This window comes from Oculina patagonica, chromosome 4 (genome assembly GCF_052425735.1).
Source record: "Oculina patagonica isolate OP01 chromosome 4, crgOcupat, whole genome shotgun sequence".
In the NCBI taxonomy this organism is placed as follows: domain Eukaryota; kingdom Metazoa; phylum Cnidaria; class Anthozoa; order Scleractinia; family Oculinidae; genus Oculina; species Oculina patagonica.
The window spans coordinates 41,861,549-41,882,188 of NC_135761.1; the positions used below are offsets into that span (position 1 = coordinate 41,861,549).

The 20,640-nt window shown below is 38.3% G+C and overlaps 1 protein-coding gene and 1 pseudogene across 1 annotated transcript; both read right to left on the bottom strand.

Annotated features, from left to right (window-relative positions):
* Window positions 1-13,125: 13,125 nt before the first annotated feature.
* On the bottom strand, window positions 13,126-14,617 carry LOC144647903 (uncharacterized; annotated as a pseudogene).
* Window positions 14,618-16,254: 1,637 nt separating this feature from the next.
* Window positions 16,255-19,942, bottom strand: LOC144647905 (uncharacterized). The gene is made up of 4 exons (XM_078507584.1): window positions 19,804-19,942; window positions 19,453-19,520; window positions 18,305-18,449; window positions 16,255-17,105 (listed from the first exon to the last, which is right to left on the bottom strand). Exons 2-4 carry the CDS (start codon window positions 19,498-19,500, stop codon window positions 16,255-16,257), a joined length of 1,044 nt encoding a protein of 347 aa, XP_078363710.1. The 5' UTR covers window positions 19,501-19,520; window positions 19,804-19,942.
* Between the last annotated feature and the right edge of the window lie 698 nt (window positions 19,943-20,640).

Sequence of the window (20,640 nt, forward strand, 5' to 3'; positions counted from 1 at the left end):
CGACTAAAAGCAATTTGCTACACAAGATACCGCCCTCCATGGTGTTACCAATGTTGTGCATTTTGAGTCAACGGCTTCTCCACTCTGGGCAGGAGGCCTTGTTCTCTTTCTTTATGGAGAAGAGCTGGATGGCATTTGTCCTTGCATATGGTGCACTCTATGTTCTCTTTGCAGTCGCTGGCCGTGTGTCCTTTCGATGGGCAGCGATGGCAGAGTCCGGCTGCAAGAAGCCATTCGGTCCTCACGTTGAGAAATTTTGCACGGAAAGGCTAGGTACTCCTTCAAGGTATGCCCATTTAGGTCAAAGAAGGGGCATCCTTTTGCTTTTCCTCCCTCCTTTGGTGACTCACTACATCCTTGATGAGCCATAAGATTGTTTTCTCCATTGTTCTCCAGCTGACTTGTGGCAGCACGCGATTTTGCAAGTAGCTCAATGGGCATTCTCACTTTGAAAGGGGTTTTTGTTTTGTCAAACGGCTCCCAGCTGGGGGATTTCCGTTGATGTTGAGTTAAGCCACGTGAATGTTCGTTCTTTGCTTTTAGCATTTGGAATACCTGGAATTTTGATTTTATCGCCTGTATCTTCCTCTGCCATCACCTGTTTGATAGCCTTTAGCTATCCCGATCTTCCAGCAGCGATAAACGCCAGCCCCCTTTCATGATTTGCTCGCTCTTGCTTGCGTGTTCGCTCAATCTCAGCTTTGCATTTCCTGCGCTTGTGTTGTTTTTTGGTGATGTGCTTTTCAAATTCTGTGCTTTCTCGTGCTGCTGCTGCTTTGGCAAGTGCTTTCATTTTGGCCGCACTGCTTGCAGTAGATGCATGTGATGAAATTTTACTGCAGTAAGATTGATATGATAGATGCGATCTTTTCTCCAACAATTTCTCGGACTGTCTACTGTTTAATTCTTTTTTAAGTTTGTAAGCTCGGTTGAGAGTTAGGCTCACTTTAGTTAGAAGTGGTTCTTTGTCTCCAAAATAATTGGTTTTGTCTTGCATCCGAAGGTTTGGTTATTTTTCTATTTTTGCCTTCAGCTCTTCAGTTACTCCTCGCAGATCAAACAAGACAATTTCAAAATCTGATCCTGTTAGAACTCTACACTTTGTTAAGTGAATGTGAAAAATTTATTTTTTCTTGCCGTGTTGTGCAATCGTCTTGACAACTGCTTTTTTAATGTTTTTTACCGCTGACTCGTCCCCAGCCGTCTTTTATGTGAAAATGGCAAGATGAGAAGGATGATCCAGCCACAGGGAAGGACATGGCGCAGTCTTACTACAATTCTACACCAAAGTGAGAAAGGATGGAAACCTGAACAAAAAACCTTGCTGTGTCATGAGATTTAGCTTGAATAGACACATCTAGGAATTAAAGGAAGGAATTAAATTTGAAGTTAATAAACCGAGTTTATCAATCATTTTTACATGAAAAGCGAGAGTTATTGTTTATGGTGTACTTTGCCTTGTTTAAAAACCTGCAATTTTTTTTTTTAATTGGAGCAGGACAGCTTTACACAAGATATATAAAATTTCTGTTGTGCTTTTAGAGCTCTAGAAATATTTTGAGAAAATAACAAATCAGTAATTGAACTTGCCGAAAGACTCGTCTACTCCGTGCACAGTATTGGGTGGCCAAATGATTGCGTTGACCTGCATGCAAATTTGATCTCTACCAAACAAAAGGGATGCAATGCAACATTTCAGTGACCTTGTTGCAAAATTTTGGATTATGTTGTTTTGTTCCGCTTAGTTTAACCCCTTGCTTACCAGAGCCAAACACACCAAGCAACCGGCGGCCATATTGAATTTTTAATGAGATTCTAAATTTGGCTACGCAATGGCATCCTTTCGGATAAAATATTGCACTACATCTAGATTAAGCATTTTAAAATGAGTTCCTCTCCCTTTTCCGCATTCTCATTCTCTTAGTTGACCCGCACAGCTCTCTGGCGAACTCATTGACCATGTGTATTTGGAGGTTCAATTTCTTTGATCGATTGAGGCTTCTTCTTCGCCACCTTCTTCATCTTTTTGTTTAGTCTCTTCAGAATCACTTAGCTTAAATTCGCTGTGACTTAAATCGCTTACATCAGAGTCGCGATTGGCAAAAATTTCAGCAATAGTTTCATCTGTGTCGATTCTGTCTTCACGCACACGGGCCGCCATTTTGTAAATTGTCCGCGTAAAAAGCAATTTTATTAGGTCAGCGGTGTTTTTAAGGTAGTGCCAGACCTTTCTCAACAACTGGGGATGATTTATTTAAGGTATTGCGAACAACCAGGCTTTCAGTGCTGTCCTTTGGTTGAGGACGTATATTTACGTCCTTGGTCGTTGCGTGACAACAAAGAGGACGTATATATACATCCTTGGTAGGCAAGGGGTTAAGCCCATGAAGTCTTAGCCAATGTTGAAGATGAGACTTCTTCCAATTCTGGCTTTCCGCCAAATCGGACTTTTCCATTGTTTTTTCTTTTTTCACGCGCTGGAAGGTCTGTACTTACCACAGCCTCGCTTTCATGATAATACTGCCCAGCCTCTGTTGTGCGCAAATTATCCTGGGAAAGGACTTTTCTTTAAATGCCTCCATATCTTCTGTTTGCTTCGATCAGTGGTTCAACACACTGGGAATTTAACGCCCTCCAAGCGCTAAGGGCCGCCATCTTGTTTTTGCGCGCAAAGCCTCGTGGTCTCAAAATCGCGGGAGAGATGGGTAAGAGTTTCAGCCATTGTTTCACAAATACGAGTCTTGTATGGTCGCCATGTTTACAAGCAAGGCTTGTAGTTTACAATGACACCAAACCATACGAAAACACGGATTCTAGACTATTTTAGCGGCAATGATAGGTAGGTGTTTTTTTACATGTTATTTGGTCGTTGTTTGAAGGATATTTTTGGCTTTTTAAGACATATTTTGAAAAAATGAAATGATAGCAATGTTTTTTTGTCTTCGGGCTCTGTCATGTGAAATTTGGCCCTATTTTAATGAGAGGAGATTGCTTACAATAAGTTTAACTGTTAAATTTTATATTATATACATATTTTTGTTTCTTCGATTTTCTATTTATTTATTTGCTTATTATCCATTATCCATCCTTAAGGGGATTGGTTAATAATATATTCATTTATGCACCCACTATTGCACCTTGTAAGAATGAATTTTTTTAAAATAATCAGATAATTACATGTATGTTTTTTATATGTTGCAGGGAGGCCTGCTTGAAAATGAAAAAATTCATCTAACAAGATAAAACATGTCATTCTTTTTACATTTGTATTGCAATTACAAAACAGATCATTTACAAACACACTACTAACACTACATACTTATAACAACAGACGTATTAGCACTAACTAACACTAATTACAAGCAATATTTCACAGTCGGCTAGACTTAATTGTTTTAAACCTAATTGAATTTGGCTTGCCCATTCTGTGAACTCTTTGTAATTCGACGTTCTGAGCATCTTCGATGCCGAGTACCCTCTCCATAAAGTCAACAAGGACTTGTAGCTCAAGGGATTCTGATATTTCTGATATTCCTTCGAACTTTAAGTTCTCTCTTCGAGAGTAGGCTTTGAAGTAAAGGATCTGCTTGTTGTTATTACTGATTTCTTCTTTCCTTTTGTCTATATCACTTTGAAGCTCTTGTATGTGTTTGTCCACAAACTTAGCATTGTTTTCGAAATGCGTACACTTCTCATCGACGGCTTTCTGCTTGTTTTTAACAACGTCAGCAGCTATTTTATCTTCGGGTGAGGTTTTAACCGGACTGATAAATGTGTTGTTGCCGGTTCTACCTTTCCTTTTCTTGCTAGACATAAGATTGATATTCAATATTTGGTGAACGGAGCGGAGCTCTAACGGACACGTCCAACATCCTCCGCAGTCTTACCCAGTCTCTAAGATGGTATTAGTGAAGTGCTGGACCTGCCTCCAAGAAAAAGGAGGAAGTTAACTATGGAAAGTGCTTCTAAAATTCATGGAAATCTATGCTTGTCAGCTACAAAAACAAGACAAGTATCTTTGGCAGGGCTCTTTAATACTGTCGTAAACTATGCAACAACTAAAGAACTCACAGAAATTTCAAAAAGTTCGAAGAAAGTCTATGAAGAAGTAGTTCCATCTCTTGCTAATATAGCTTCCAAGGAATTTGAAAATTCTCTTGATAATGTCAATCGCTCTGTAATGATATTCTACAGGGGAGCTCTTATGAGTAAAGCTAAGTACAATAGTGTTTTGAGCTCGTTATGTACAAAACTGGGGTAGACAGTAAGAAAGAAAGATGTAGATTAAATAATGGGGTTCTCCTCCCTAAACTTCTACCTTATAAAGACCTTATGAAGTTCATCAAGACCATAGACATTGGTGTACTAAAACCAATTCCCCAGGGAGAGCAAATAGAGAACGAAGATGACTCAAATGTGACAGATAAAGTGTCCGGTTGTTTCCTTGATCTCGAAGCCCATTTACTGCAGTTGGCAGATCTTTATCCATCAATACATAAGAAAACACCAATTCTTAGTTGGTTTGGAAAAGCTCCGGGTACTTTTTGGTGGCAATAGGAGCAGATGGGGCTCCATTTTGGAAAGACAATGAGGCTACTGCATGGCTTGTAAGTTTTTTAAACTTAGGGAACCGAATTGCTAGTTGTGATGAAAATTTCCTTTTACTGGGTGCTAACTGTAAGGAGAATTACCACTCATTGAAAGCAAGGCATACCAAATTCAGGGACATGATATTGCTATTAAATTTAAGTTTGAGGTTGTCCCTATTGACATGAAATGGTTAGCCACTTTTTCAGGGGAACTTTCAAACTCAGCCACCTACCCTACCTAGTTCATTCGCAAATGTTAAGCAGGATGATTTGAAAAATGTGAATGGCACATTTGGGAAAAATAGTACATGTACTTCGAAGCCATGGTCATATGACCAGAGAGTTAAAGTTGCTAAATTGGCCGAGAACTACAAACAAACAACTGTTGTTAACAAGCCACTTAAACAGCAAAGAAATCTGGTCACCAAATTCATTGCGGGTAAACATTCTAGGCAAGAGTTTGAACCCTGTAGTTGACAAAGCTAAATGTGAACCATTACACTTGGGAAATAACTGTTAGCAGCAATGGTATAAGGAAGTCATGACTGTTGCACTTACCCGAACCAACCCTGCTACTTCCATAGTCACAGTTTACCAATTGCCATTTGATTGCTGTTTTCGTAAGTATCTTCGTGCAGTCAGTAACAAGGTTAAGTATCACAAACTGTACAAGAAAATTGTTAAGTGGTTTAGAGAGAAAAGTAAGGAAAAAGCATTTGAGTGTAGATTCACTGGTGAGGAAACTCGAAAATTTTGCAGCAATTTTATGGATGTGGTCGAATCATTAATTTCCCCAAGTGACACAGAAGCTCAGAATGTTAAGCTGTATGCTCTTGCATTTTCTGGTCTAAAACTCAGAAATGCCTGTTCACTCATGAACGGAGTAACTGACATTGGCCAAAAGGGCATTGATGATGCCCTTTGATTGATGTATCTCCAAGCCATACTAATATACACATGTTAGAATATCTTTAATGCAGGAAAATATTTCTTCACTCAGCCTATAGGAAAGATCGATCCTGTAAGGGCATGATTGCCTTGGCATCTTATGCATCCTTCGTTGAATAACTTTCTTCCAGTAAAGTACTTCTTTAGTGACAAGAGTGTGAATTTTTCCCAACTCCATGGCATAATGCAATTTCTGTCTTTCACATGTGGCTTCATACTTCTTTACAATTAAATCCTTAGCGGATTGCAGTTTCTTAAAAAAGTCTACCAAAGCAAGCTTTTGATCAACATCAGCCGAAGGTATATTATTATGCAGTTCAGATTCTTTCTTTTTAAACATGTCATCCAAAACTGACTTCATATTTGTCGAACACATCATTTAAGCAGCCGCCATTTTTAATTTATGCAAAGGCCGGCCTCGATCTGGTGCTTAGCGTTTAGAGCGCCTTAAATCCCCAGTGTGCAAAGAAATAGTGAAACATACACTGGCCAGCAAATGGTCACTATGTTTACCTGTCTGCCATGTTTGTCCAACAGTCTTTCATCCACACCGTTTACATAGTAACAATTTAGTCCTAAGAGTTCCAAGGCAGAGTTTCTTCTTTTCAAGATCATCCAAGAGTTCTTTAGCCTGGTTGAAAAAGGTTGAGATGCCAACCTTAACTGAAAGGGAGTGGCAAGAACTGCTTCAGTGCTTCAGCCTCCCAGATCTCTTGCAAAAGTCTTAAGTACTCAGCTCTCTCACTGTCATTCGCATCAAAAATGGAAGCTTCTTCATCTTCATGGTGTTACTTTTATACTTGTGCTAAGGATAGGGTATTAATCATTCAATGACAGTTAATTAATTAATGGTAGACAGTTAATAAGTTAATGGTAGAGTGTTGTCTTACAGTTTGTGTCTAAATTTTTCTTCGTTTATCTTGTTAAGATCCTGTCACAGCCATGCTTATGACCCTGATGCTGCTGATGGCTGGCTGCTTGAGGATGGAGTTGACACTACTGAAGGCCTGCTTCTAGCGGATGGAGTTGATACTGCTGATGGTTGACTGGCAGGGAAGGGAGGCTTCCTTGTGCTTTTGTTAACAATGACCTTTCCCAGGGTAGTCTGGGTTCCCCAATCTCATCTTCTGAGAAGTCGGACACGTCACTGCTGTTGCAAGCAGGGCTTCTAACTATGTTGTGGTCTTGCCCCTTGCCTATACTGTTGCAGCCAGTAAAAACCTAATGCAGTTAGTTACATAACCCTCTGTGATTGCAAGTTCTGATATGAATTTTTTTATTAAAGTTTCTCCTTTCCATATTAAATAAGTAATTTGATTTTTCCATTCTTGGATTCAGTGACTTTGGAGGGAACAATTGCTCCCTTAGCCCTTTTATCATGAATATTGCAAAGTTCAGAGGAGGCAGCAGACTGATTGGCATCAGAGGAGGTTGCAGGAAGGTTAGATGTCACAAACTGATTTTTGGCAGAGGCAGTTATAGGAAGGATGAATGACACACACTGATTGTTGGCAGAGACCAGGGCAGGAATGTTGGAAGACTCCGAAGATGGCAAAATGTAGAGCAAGACATGAATATGCAAGCATATTTTTTTTGTTTAGAAGCTTTGGTCTTGCTAGCATAGCATGTACAGTCTTGATGAGCACGGGAATGTAGAATTTACCTTTTTTACCTGGCAAAATCCAACAGAATTTAAAGCCGTAGCTATACCAATAACACAAAAGGAAATTGATGAGACCTTGAAAACATGAGGGCCAGTGTTTGACTCAGATCATTTTTGTGGCTTTGTCACAAGGGTAACGAGAAATGAGATCATTTGACAAGGTGAAATCCTGCAATGGTGGAACAGGATTATCACAGTACATGGTGTGTTCACATGAAAATTGCTCTGCTTTTCCACTGTTCACAAATGTAGCCCTTATCCCCTTGCAGTTGGATGCCAAACACTGTTATTTGGTTCATCAATTATCACAATGAACCTTTTGTCTTTGGAATGCGTCTTCACAGATAAAAAAAGGAAAACCCTCGTTGTTAAACAATTTCACTCTCTTGGGTGCGTTCAATTTACGTTTTTGTCCTTTAGGAACATATTTTCCTCCAAGGAAATGACTACACACATCACAATTTTCTGGTTTGAAACGGTTGTTGAATGATGTGTGGCATCCAGGACAGGAAGTTTGCCCACGCTTACTCTGCAAAAAAATTAACAAAAACAACATTATACAGTCAAAAGCTTTCTTAACAGCCACGTTGTTTGAAAGCCCGGTTTTAACTTCCATACAAACTATGGATTTTAACTTTCTTGTAAGTGTACATTACTGTAAGCGGCCACAGACTTAAATGAAAACGAAAACAGCTGAGGGGCTCAAATATTGCAATTTGCACACACGCTCATGAAATATTTGTTAAATAGAACATTCAACTTAATTGAACAATAATTTAATTTATAGGATATATATTTTCAATGATATTTATTTTTCCATCTACTTATGATTTCAATTCAATAATAATGCACACACAAATTCCATCTGCAGTGCTTATGTCAGTGGTGAGAAAATCATTATGGACGCTAACATGTTTTTTTGAAATGGAAAATTCAAGAGAGAGAGAAGCCTTTATTTAAATAGGGTTACTCCATCAACTTTTACAATAAAAACTGTTATCCTTAGAAGCCCTAGTAAAAAGTAAAAATTAAAAAGTCGCTAAAAGCCTTACAATGTACCGTATTTATTCGGTTATACGGCGCACATGGTTTTTTCAAGGAAAATCTGTTTTTCTGTGGAAAGTTTATGCCAAAATTGGGGTGCGTCTTGTAGCCGAGTATTTTCGCCCAACAAAATCTTATGACCGCCATTTTACCGGAACTTACAAATAAAACAAGAAAAATGAAAACACTTAATGTTGGTCATTGACTTTAAGAACAAGAAAACAGATATAAGAAACAGCAAGTTTCAATGTAAAGTTTATTGTCACGTATAAACAAGTTTTAGCAAAGCATTTTGTTGAAACAGACAAAAAAATCAAGCATACTCATTTGAAACAAACCTTTGTAAGTGTAGAATGTTGGAAATGACTTTAGAAGACAGGGAAAACACCAAAAAAGCTTGAAAATCTTTTAAAACCACTGGATAAACAAAGTACGAAGCGATTCGAAGCATGCTTGAGAATTTGGTAACCAAGCTACAAACTCAGTGATCACTGGAAACTACACATCTGCCAGGTTACTAAGCAGCTAAATTCAAAGCATGAACGATGGAAGGATGTTTTGCTCAAGTGGATTTACGTCTTTTTTAGCAAGAAATGGTACCTTTTCACTCAAAGATTGTAGCAAGGAGTATGAACACCATTCAATCATTCAAATTCTGTAAGAAGAACTGTCCTTAAATTGATCACCGAGTCTTTACAACTCACCAACTCATGGTCGTCTATGACCAGTGTTTTGGAAATTTCAGTTTGGAAACTTAGCATGACAAAGTTGCCAAGTTTGGGGTGCCAACCGAAAAATACGGTACCAAAAATGGAAGTAAAAGATAAAAATGTGAACAAGATAAGCTTATGTTACTTGTAAATAAAATTAAAAATAATTGAAGAAAGGCAACCGGAGAAAAAGACCGCAGCTTCTTTAGCAATGCAATAATCAGCCTGCCTTGTTTGTCTTAGTGCCATCTCATAAAAGTATTAAAATTGGGGACTTTTCCATCATACACCACCTATATAACATCCGGTCTCTCGTCCGGCAGATCTAAAGCCTCATCACTGTTATGATGTTTTACAATCAGCTGTGCAGCCCTCCTGTGCAGTTTTTCTATGAGATCAGAATTGACCTTCCTGCAGCAGTTCCACACCGTGTCACAGTAGTCAAGCACTGGTATAATGAATGACTTATAGATGATATTTGCAGTGTTTGTGGTGACATCGCATCTTATCCGACTCAACACGCCCAATCTCTTGCCAGCCTTGCCCAAAACATATTAAACATGGGCATTCCACGAGAGGGCATCGTCTAAGACGACACCGAGATACTTATATTCTGAGATCTCCCGAGACATAGATAGAGAAGTTGGTTTCAGAGTTTAGTCTAGCAGCTGTTCCAAATAGCACACACTCTGTGTAACTCTAAGTAATTCATTACATTACTTGAATGACAATTGCTTGTTTCTAACCCTTTCTTCAAGGAGTTACGAAATGGTAAATCACAACTGCGGGGGATTTTGAAGTTGCTCCAATTGAAATGACAACTTTCAAATTGGAGATTAAAGTAAAGCGCCAACTTATATTGTGCTTGTATTAAAACCGAGAACGAAAGGGCCGAAACCACCGAAACAATATGATAAGAGATGTTCGCACTTTGGTTAATTTTGAGTCTGGTTAGTTTTAAGAGTCTAATGCACTTAAAATATAAAAGCCTGTTTATGGTTAGCTCTAGAAATCTGTAAGTAAAAGTTTGAAAATAGCACGAGTGAAAGGTTAATATTACTGAAATTTACTTGTAACTTACCATTTGCAATGAATGCTGCGGAATTAATGCGGGGAATGACGAAACCTTGCCCTTGCGAACGCACTCTTCACTTGAACAATATAAATTGGCGAAATATAAGGCTCTTTTCACATGCTAAATCTGAATATCTCAGCGAGCAAAAGCAACAACATACCAGGATTCTGAAATATCTGAGCGACCAAAAGCAATGACTACAGCATGATTTTCAACCACGTGACTCCCAGTGAGCAATATTATTGGTTTGCTACTCTGGCTGGCTACCTTTCACACATTGTCGGCCAATCAAAATAGACCTTCCAATAGCTGCTACAGAACTGTTTGGGAAGCAAGGGCACAGCTCCCTTACGCTTGTGACCTGTTGGCCGCCATCAACGTGCCCACCCGATCTGCACCCCAAAACTTAAGGATATAAATTACTAAATCTACAGCTTGCAGTTCTTTTCTTAAGGCTTTATAGGAAAGTGAAGTTCTGATGGAGTCTTCGAGGCTGTTCCATAGTTTAGGGAGAAGTATTGCCAAGATTTAAGCCCATGCTAAAATCAACTTTAGGAAATGTTTTGTCCTCTTAATCTCTGATGTTGGGATTTCACGTTTGTCCTGTGGGATGTTGCCACACTCAATGAGAGTAGGCAGGTCTGCTGCCGCTCCACCCATGGATTGTATAACGACATCCATCACGCAATGTCTGTACTTGGTCTCCTTCACGCCACTGCATGTGGTAAGAAAGTACTTTTCTTCTGGTCTGTTAGCTCCTAGCTCATCAGCAAGCCCAGTGCTGGTTAGAGACTAACTGCTTTGTTCATCTACTATGGCGCAAACTCGACGGACTGTGTTCGGCTTCTCCTTGCTTAAGACGTCGACTGAAAGCAGTTTGCTACATAAGATACCGCCCGCCATGGCATTACACGTCCTTGAGCATTTTGAGTTAACAACTTCTTGTTCTCTCTCTATGGAGGAGAGCTGGATGGCGCTTGTTCTCCTTGCAGTCGCTGGCCGTGTGTGATGTTGAGTTAAGTGTTGTTCTTCGCTTTTAGCATTTGGAATGCCCGGAATTTCGATTTTATCGCCTGTATCTTCCTCTTCCATCGCCTGTTCAATAGCTTTTAGCTATTGCGATCTTTCTTCAGCACTGAGAAATGCCAGCTTCCTTTCGTGATTTGCTCACTCTTGTTCGCGTGTTCGCTCAATCTCAGCTTCATGTTTCCTGTGCTCGTGTTCCTTTTTGGCAATACGCTTTTCAAATTCTGTGCTTTCTCGTGCTGCATGCTTGCAGTAGATGTGTGTGATGAGATTTTACTGCGGCTAGATTGATGCGATAAACGCAATATTTTCTCCAACAATTTATTGGATTGTCTACTCTTTAATTCTTCTATAAGTTTGTAAGCTTGGTCGAGAGTTAGGATCTCGTTAGTAAGAAGTGGTTCTTCGTCTCCAAGATAATTGGTTTTGTCTTGCGTGTGAAGGTTTCATTATTTTTCTATTTAGGGCTTCTGCTCTTCAGATACTCCTCACAGATCATGCAAGACAATTTTGAAATCTGATCCTTCACTAAGCTCCTCAACAGAGTGCATTGTTTCTTTTAGCAATTTATGCACGCAAGCTATCTCGCGACCTTTCACTTCGACGGCATTCTCTAATGCCTTTCTAGACTCTCTTGTGATCAGGATCACGATAAACGATCTTCTGGTGTACCGGTGGTTCTCGTTTGTTTGCTCCCTCCATGATCAGGGCCGTTTACTTAATGTTTACGATACGTTACTTTAAAAACTGAAATGTTTGCCTGGACAAAGTTTTTTTTACCTAATATACTTCTATGACGTACTCTTATGCGTCTTCATATGACGTTTCATATTATACTCTCGAGTGAAACTTTTCATGCATTTAGTGCAAGGAAAAGGCCTTTCGCCAGTGTGTGTCCTCATGTGGATTGTTATATTACAATTATTCCTACACTGTTGGCCACATTCTTTACAAATAAATAATGGCATCTAATTAAAGGAATAGGAACACGTTAAATTTATGTTGAACTTGGTTTATCAAGGAGCACTTGTCAGTGACCAGAAAATAACATTTTATGACATGATAAAATACATGTAAGGCATAAAACTGTTAAAAAAAGCAGTTTGGATGCAGGGTACCACCAACGAGGAATAAAACTACTTGGTTTGTCTGCTGCCGGATCTCTTGTTTTAAGGTCAAATGGGCCAAATTTTCTAAAAGTGCTTATTTAGAACCAAATTAACATTTTCAAAGATACCTAATATACTTCTATGAAATAAAGAAAACTAAATTGAAACATTTCTTTGTGCGGTTAGCCAAAAAAGGATAATTTAATATCATGCAATCAAAACGAAACAAAGCTACATTTAAGAAAACAAAAAAGTAATTGAATGCTTCTAAGGGTAGAAGTTGCTGTGACAACTGCGACATTGGTCGGCTGATGAGCAATTGCAGCAACAGGGACGAAATTCAGATTGGTGGCCTGGAGGCCTGGACAGTAGTTGTGATGACAGGGACGAAATTGGTGCCATGGGCATCATCTTTCTTTAGATTGATTTAGAACTGGATATTGCATTGCGAAGTTATATCAAGTATGAGGAAAGTATTGTTATTTAGTATTGTTTACATGTTATATTTACTAAAAAGCCTTTTTTACTAAGATTTTAATAAAGTTCGAAGTTGTATTGTACAGTGTATGGTAGATGGAATGTTCTTAAAATGGAATAACTTCTTTAAGAAAGCTACATGTACATGTATGGACAGAATATCGTTAAAATAATAATGGCAGTGTTTATGCGGATTTGATTAAAAACGAGCATTCGACTACCACTTTGTAGTCTTTGACAAGTAGAAAATAAGCACAAATGTTAAAATATTTACTATAAAAAGTGTAAAAAGTAAAATTATAATAAAAACAATAAAAACGTCGTGTGTGTGAGTTAAAATGCTTATGAGATGTTCAAAATAAAATGGAATATTGTCTTGGGAAATGTTTCACATTATTGTCAGCATGGTTTGTTATTGCTGTGTATCAACACATTCAACAACATCCCTCCAGAGCTTTTCAATTCTGTGTTCCTCACACTTCTGTCAAGAAACTTCCACGATTTTCCCCCTGTACTAAAAAATCATATAGTCTCCAACAGCTACATTTTCTCCTCCTTTGTCTGCTCTTACCCAGGATGGGTGGCCCCACTCCAAGGTAGCTTGCTGGAAACATGCAAGAACTGTTGTTGTTGACCACAAGGTAGATTATGGCTCAAGAATAACTATCAACACAGCCATTAATGCACATCCTCCAGTGGCTCAATTTCATGTTGGTGTCAATGTGCCACAGATAATTTGGATGAGGTACAGTGTAAGGGTGGCACTGAATTCTTTGCCCCCATCTGTTTGCCCTGTTGATAGGTACACATACAATAGACTCTCTACCCCTCCATCTTTGTACATAAATGCCACGTTGGCGTAGACCTGCAATCACATTCGTTTCGCTTGTTTGAGGGAAAGCATTTAGTTCTTCTTGAACAAAAGTGTCTAGATCGTGGTTCTGAATCAGGGAAAAGTTTTCAAAGTTCAAAGAAAAACCAAGTTCCCTTCTATTGAAAATGGTTTGTCTTGAAACACTGAGATCAGAAGCAATCTGGGTCCAGCTATTGTATTCACTTCTGAGGCAGGCCAGTTGATCAGTTGAAAGGAGGTAGCGAGGTCTACTGCGACCTGCTGGCTGTGCAGTCGGTGGCCTATAGGCATAGCCATTCATCACGGGAAGTTGAAAAAGTAAACTATATATTGCCTTCAGGTTGTCCCGCAAAGTCTGCAAGTGTGTCATTTGATCAGGGGGACCACCACTGTTGTGTTGTAAGTAAACCACAATGCTCGCCAGATGTCGCATAGCACAAAGTGCTCTGTCCTGCATAATATTGGGTACTTCTACTTCGACCTCCCTTAATAGGGAGAGCACTGTGTTTATGATACGATCGAGGTCATTGTCACAGTCAACATGTCTGAAGAATAAAGAAGCAATAATTAAAATTTTAACTAACTAAACGCATTAAGGTCTTTAATATGAAATAGAACTGAAAATAGATTTTTTACCAAGCTTCGCTTACTAGCTGCACTGGGGTCAAACTAAATGGCGTGGGTGGGTGGGTCATGGGTCGTGCATCCTGGGTCGTGGGTCGTATGTCGTGGTAAGTTTGCCCTGATGTAAAGGAGCATTCTCACCGATTTTTTTTGGATACCTTTTTTTAAATTAAGAAAAACATATAATTTTTTTTCATGTCTGGTGCACCGTTTACAAAAATTCCATTAGGTGTTCTGTAGAAATCCCTAAAAGTTAAAAAACAAAAGTCTCGAGGAGTCATAACTTTTTCACTTGAAAAGATCAAGGAAATCCATGAATCTTTATAAATTATAGAACATATTGGCTAGCGTGACCTCCCTGATAAAATTGGAAAAAATAAATAAATGAATAACATGATCATTTACTCGACACGGAATGATATGAAGAACCACCAAGCTACGCACATGAAATTGTTCAATAAATTGGTTGTTACCAAAACGTTGCCAATCAGAAAATTCTCGGCAAGCAGCATACTCGCCAAGGTCAAGCAAATATTTGCAATTTTCGGGCCACTTCTGTAAAACTGTCCGGCAGACATAAAGGGAAAAAAAGCGTTTCCTATGCACGGCCTATGTTTTATTCCTCTTATGAAGAAACAAAGAATTGTTTAGTTGTTGTTATGTGTTTGTGGTGGGTTTTTTTTGTTTTTTTTTTTTTTTTTTTTTTTGATTTTAAAAAAAGAAGAGGAGCTGGTCAAGTTCACACGCAAAAACGATGCACTCACACCTCTCTCAGATATTCGAGCAAGGATCTGTGGAAATTGCCACAAATCTGGACCTACAAAACCCAAATGTGTTTCACCTCCCTGCCCTTCCAATGACGCTTGTGGTCTGAGAGACAAGCCCCCGGAGCTGAAACAAAAGATATCAGAGTTCCAAACAGAAATCAAACGATTACAGCAAGAACATGGTGATGCAGAATCAAAGCTGGAAGCGTTTTGCGAGTCCCACACGAAGGCGTCAACTTCATTTTTTGCAGCAATGAGTCCAAGACTAAAAGTGCGTAATTTAATCAAGTACAGTGAACGTGTTTCCTTAGACCAAGATCTTCTTATTCTTGAGAAAGCACTGAATGGAAAAATTCCTGAATTTGATACTAGCGAGGATTGGCAGTTGCCAATTCTTATTGAACAGTATCGAAATAGAAATGTTGATGTTTATTAGAGTAGCGTCGTAGATCGCCGCTCTTCAGTTTCTAAATGACTTATCTAAGGACTGAACTGTAAGATATCACTTTGTTCACTGTTGTGTACATGTTGTGTTCAAATTCGGTGATTTGTGCATTGTAACCAATAAATGTTGAATATGTTGTGTTACTCACGGCATTTGTTTACATTTCGGTGTTTTCCACTGTCGCTCAGCTGGCGGTGATATCATGACAGTGTTTTCAAAAAGTCTGCTTGAATATTATATATTTTATTCAGTTTATACTAAAAATACTTGCAGGAATATTTTTATGAAATACCATACTGTTGCGTGAAATATATCTCCAACGTGATTGCCAAGGACTTGTTTATTCTCACGCTAAGCTAAAAATAGAAACTGCATCCAGGCGGGAAATGCTTTAAAACGAACAAGCCTGTGACATGCATATTTATACTGTAAATAAAAATAGAGACGAATTTATAGTAGATACTACATTTTTCTCAATGATCGCAAATATTTACAGCTATTTTCAGTGTTTTGTAAATAGTGGCTACCTTCGTTCTATAAAATTCAACCTTTAGACATGGAAAACAAACAGGATAGATTGAAACCCACCAATCATAGTCCACTAGTGTGACCTTTTGAACTTTTCTTGAGGTTAATCTGGTAGGCTGTGATTGGTGGATTTCGATCCGTTTGCTTGTTTAGCACTGAAAAAAGTACTATTTTCGTCTTCCTGTTTTGCCTCCAATGTTGTTACTTTTATACAAGATAGCCACACTTCCTGAAACACCCCGCTGAGTTTTCTGCTGTGATATTGCAAAATCGCTTCTCCAATTGCCACTTCCGTTTCATTTATTGCTAGCAGCTGGTGCAGTTGAAGAAATTGTTTAATCTGGTTGAAACAGTACTCACATGTATTGAATTGCGGCGAATAAGGTGGTTGGTAAATCAACTCAATTCCGCATCTAGTGAACATATTTCGCAACAATGGCTCAATGTGATGGGCATGATGAAATCCACAATTATTACTACAATGTCGCCACGCTCTAAAGCAGCGCTTTCATCGGACCGTTCTACCTGTAATGCATCATCAAAAAAGTTGAGAAGTTTCAAACCATTTGATGGACCTTGAAGAATATTGAAGTAATCAACACCAACAACTGAGTGGAGCAAATTTATTGTAAATGTAGCGTTAGATGCATAACGTTGAAATTCAATAGCTCGCTCACCGACCCTAGCGTTTCCATAGCGGCGATTACCAGTGGTCTTGATAACGCTTGATTCATCAAAGAAATGAATTTTACTGGCTGGATATCTTGATATAGCTTGTAGATATTCGTCTTGCTGATCCACTGCACCTGGCTTTTCTACTTCAAGCTGACACACCCTCAGTTTCTTCTTACTAAACATGAGGTCTTGTCTGAGTCGCCGATTGATCTGCGATGTTTCAGGTAAATCATTGGGATGGATGACTCCATCTAACAGTAGCCTGTTTTGTATCTCAGACACGTAAGTGCTCGGCTTCATTCGTTTTTGTACTTCAATGTATTCAAGAACGTTTGCGTCAATTTTAGGTGCAGGGAAATTAGCTCGTGGTGTACGAATGGACGAATTTGTGACATCGTTATTGGTAATAACTTTTTGCACAAATGTATGACTAGTCCTGACTTCTCTTGCAATAGCACGTTGACCTAATCCTTGGTGGTTTAAATCTAATATTCGCTCACGAACAAGAGCAGGTCGTGCTCTTCCATTATCGTATATGCGGCCATCTGCGTTTTCACGAAGTTGTATGTTTGCTGTGGACAAAAAATAAATTTGTCATTTTAATTTGAAATAAATATATTTTTGTAGCTTTAGACGTATTGATTGCTTCTCTTTTTTTCTACTTACGAAGCTTTTGGAAATTCATTTTCTGGCAGCAAAATATTTTTTTAGTAGCTTGATTGCTTCTCTTTTTTTCTACTTACGAAGTTGAAAATTCAATTTCCAGCGCGCGCGATAATTTGAAATGGTCCGATAAACTCCGCCTCCCAATCAAACAAATGTCACAAAAGTGTCAAAAAAATGTCAAAAATATTGCTTGGGTGGCAACGGTAGCGCACTTCGCGCCGTAACTGCTTGTTTTACCTTCTTTTTCTGCCTTAAGACCCTTTGCCCCTTTTTTCCTCAAATGTTTCTGTCTTTTGTTGCATCAGCACTTTGTATAGATGCTCAATCGTTAAAGGGTTGCTTGTTATGTTCTTTTTCAATGCAAAACCCTCGTTTCAGATAATACACACCAAATCAGACATGACTACATCGCTACTACTTGACTATTTAAAAAACAAACAAATTAGAATTAATAATTTGTGTTTTGTGTCTATACGCTGAAATAAAGCTTTAAATGGTTCATACAATTGTTCATCAGCTGTGGTCGTTCATACATACAGTCAGCGAGAAACTTGTTTAAAGCAAGTCGATGGCTTTCACAATCAAGCAACAAGCAAGTCAGTCGCACACAAAAATGTATTTATTGAGTTGCAGTTTACCTTTGAACATGAAAGCGCTTCAAGTTGTTATCCTTTTCGTTTTTGTTTGGTATTGGATCGTTGATAATTTGGGAATATATTTTTCTTCCACTTCTGCATGCAAGCCATTTTCAAGTAACATTTTCAATAATGCACGATTTTTGTGCATTATTGTCAATACTGCACTGTCGGAGTATGCTGATGACAGGTAAAGCAGAATCATGTGATCTATTTTAACTAATTGCGTGCATGGATTTTGGACAGTGAACGAAGATTGTATATTTAACCACATCTGATGGGTTCCCATCTCTTCCAGCATGGCGCCCTTGGTGGTGGAAGTCTAGAAGGCTTCTAGCAAATTGGGCATACTGTTGTAAATCGTAAGCTGGAATGTGTCATCCTTAAGTTAAGAAATGAATGAAAGCGGTAAGAAACTTTATTCAATATATAAATATTTACATTCCAAAGAAGAAAGAATTGCAACCTACATTTACACCTGGCCACGTCAAGGGAAGCCTCTTTGTCATTATGTATAGAGATACCTAGGAGCACAGAGAGACAACATTGGGAGTGTTCCATTGAAAAGAACTCAAAGTTTGCGGTATGCTTAACTTTTTGGTTCCCTTCATTGTGCTGAGGGGAAAAACGTAAACAAATGCATCATTAAGTTCTAACACATCTGGCATTTGTTAACATAACATAGGGGGTCTCACTGGTGATAACCCACAGCCCAAAACGGCCAAAAATATTTATCCTTTAGGCGTTAAAACTTGGAAAAGTTTAACTTGTAAAAAAATTACCTTTTTGTCCTAAAATGGTGCTTAAGACATAAATTGGTTTTACAATAATGGGGATAGTGATTTAAGGCACTGAGCGTGGATAACGAATGGACAGTATCTTAAAGGTGGCGAGATCCCAGGCTGGTGGACTTCAGTTGTATACTAGAGAATGTTGAAGCCATGATGTTGAGAGGCATTGTTGTCATTTTGTGGCAGAGCCACGCAAGTTATACTTATCACATGTTGTATTTTAAAACGTTTTGTAGATATTAAGGGCGTTTTTGAGGCATCCAATAGCAAGACTTAATCTAAAAAGAATGTATATGAAAGATTAAGCAACTACTTTTTATGCATTGTCATACCAGTACGTTTTTGCAAGTTAAATAATGTTCTGATGAAGAATAAAATTTGTGTCTTCCATTAGTTTTGACTACCCCTTTACAATCACTAGGAGCAGTGGTGCGCAATACTCAAAATAAGGTACATGTAGGATAAAATGCCTTATAGTCTTTTCATGGTATTGGAAGGTATAAAGCGATGCAATCTTTTTTAGGAATCTCCAATCCAGTTTCATCAACATATCTGTCATGGAAATTTCTTTACTGACAACCTTAACAAAAAAAAATTGACTGGGTCTTCCATGACAAGGCTAGTAACCATTACTTTCTCATCAGGCAATGGTACTACAAACTTTGAGAGATATTCCTTAAGATGGCTTTGGAGTACCAACCCAAGGGTTTCCCTGCACTTAAAAGGAAGCTTAACAATAATCCAATAAATGAACATCATTAAATGACCTTGTTCCAGAGTAAAAAGGGTGAGTAGTATACCCTTTTTCCGGGGACAAGTTATTTTACCTGCATCGTCTCGTGATGGGCATACGTATGCCACATGGCCACGCCCATTACACTTGAAACAGATTTCTCTAAACAAATTTGAAAATATATTGAAGAAAATTTAGTACTCAGTTGAAGAAGAGTTTAATACGTTAATGAAATTGTTTTAACTTTGTATCATATGCAGTTATAATGCACCAACAGTGGTAGGTAGGTTAGTGTTTTTTAAGTAATTTCTGCGATAGTTATTACCTCATCATGTGAAAGTAAATTTTTGATATGGTTATACTTCGATAATTTCAGTATTACTACTGTAAATTTCCCCCATTATCCTGATTAAACTCAGTCATTAAATGATGTCAATGAACTTACCACTGTAGAGGCATAATAATCACCAGCCTCTAATAGCTGCCTCTCCATTAAGGAATCAAAAAACAAAAATGAAAATTCTGGCAATGTAGAAACAAAAGTACGAGATAACTTCTGCATAAATGCCTGGGATAAAACACAATTTGATAATAAATCTACATCTTTACAAACTGGGTTATGAATTTTACAGCTATCAGCAACTGATGTGGTAGACTCTGTTGGCCTTGTCTTTGTGTGAACTTTGGTCCAATCATCAAAATAACTTATTTTTTATTCTGTATAGCTGCTTCTTTAATGACACCTTAAAAACGTGGAATAGTTTCCATTTCACAACTAGAACTTCTTATAACTCATCTGATGCTCATCCTGGGGTATGTATTTACACATTTGGCCAAACCCAGCCTTGACGTGGTTATTAAAAATGTGCTTATATAACAAAAAGTGGCTAAAATCTGTGGTGGTGCCAGCTGCTACACCACAGGAATTTGGACTACCATGTGAGTAAACAATTTTCCCTCCCCATTCATTCACCCGCTGTTTCTCAGATTCCTCCTTTGAATGTGTCTCCTGAAGGAATATGATGTCAGTTTTCTTTTTCCACACCACATGAAAATGGCTCTATGTTTATGGAAATTGTTTATACCCCTTACATTGAGGGAGACTAATTAAAATAATTTTGCCATCTATAACTTTTTGTAATATAGAAAAAATATTCCTGTTTTGAGATTTCATTTGGAAGTGTCCGCATATTTCTTTAAAATAGGGAGTAGTAATTGATTCACATACGCACACCACACACACATAAACACACAGTTGATCATTTACCAGTCATGTATTTGA

Coding starts and splice junctions, on each gene's coding strand:
- LOC144647905 (XM_078507584.1), bottom strand. CDS start 19,500: ATGGGCGTGGCCATGTGGCATACGTATGCCCATCACGAGACGATGCAG. Junction 18,450..19,452: donor CCCATCACGAGACGATGCAG/GTAAAATAACTT, acceptor TTTTCCCCTCAG/CACAATGAAGGGAACCAAAA. Junction 17,106..18,304: donor TGACGTGGCCAGGTGTAAAT/GTAGGTTGCAAT, acceptor TTTTGTCCACAG/CAAACATACAACTTCGTGAA.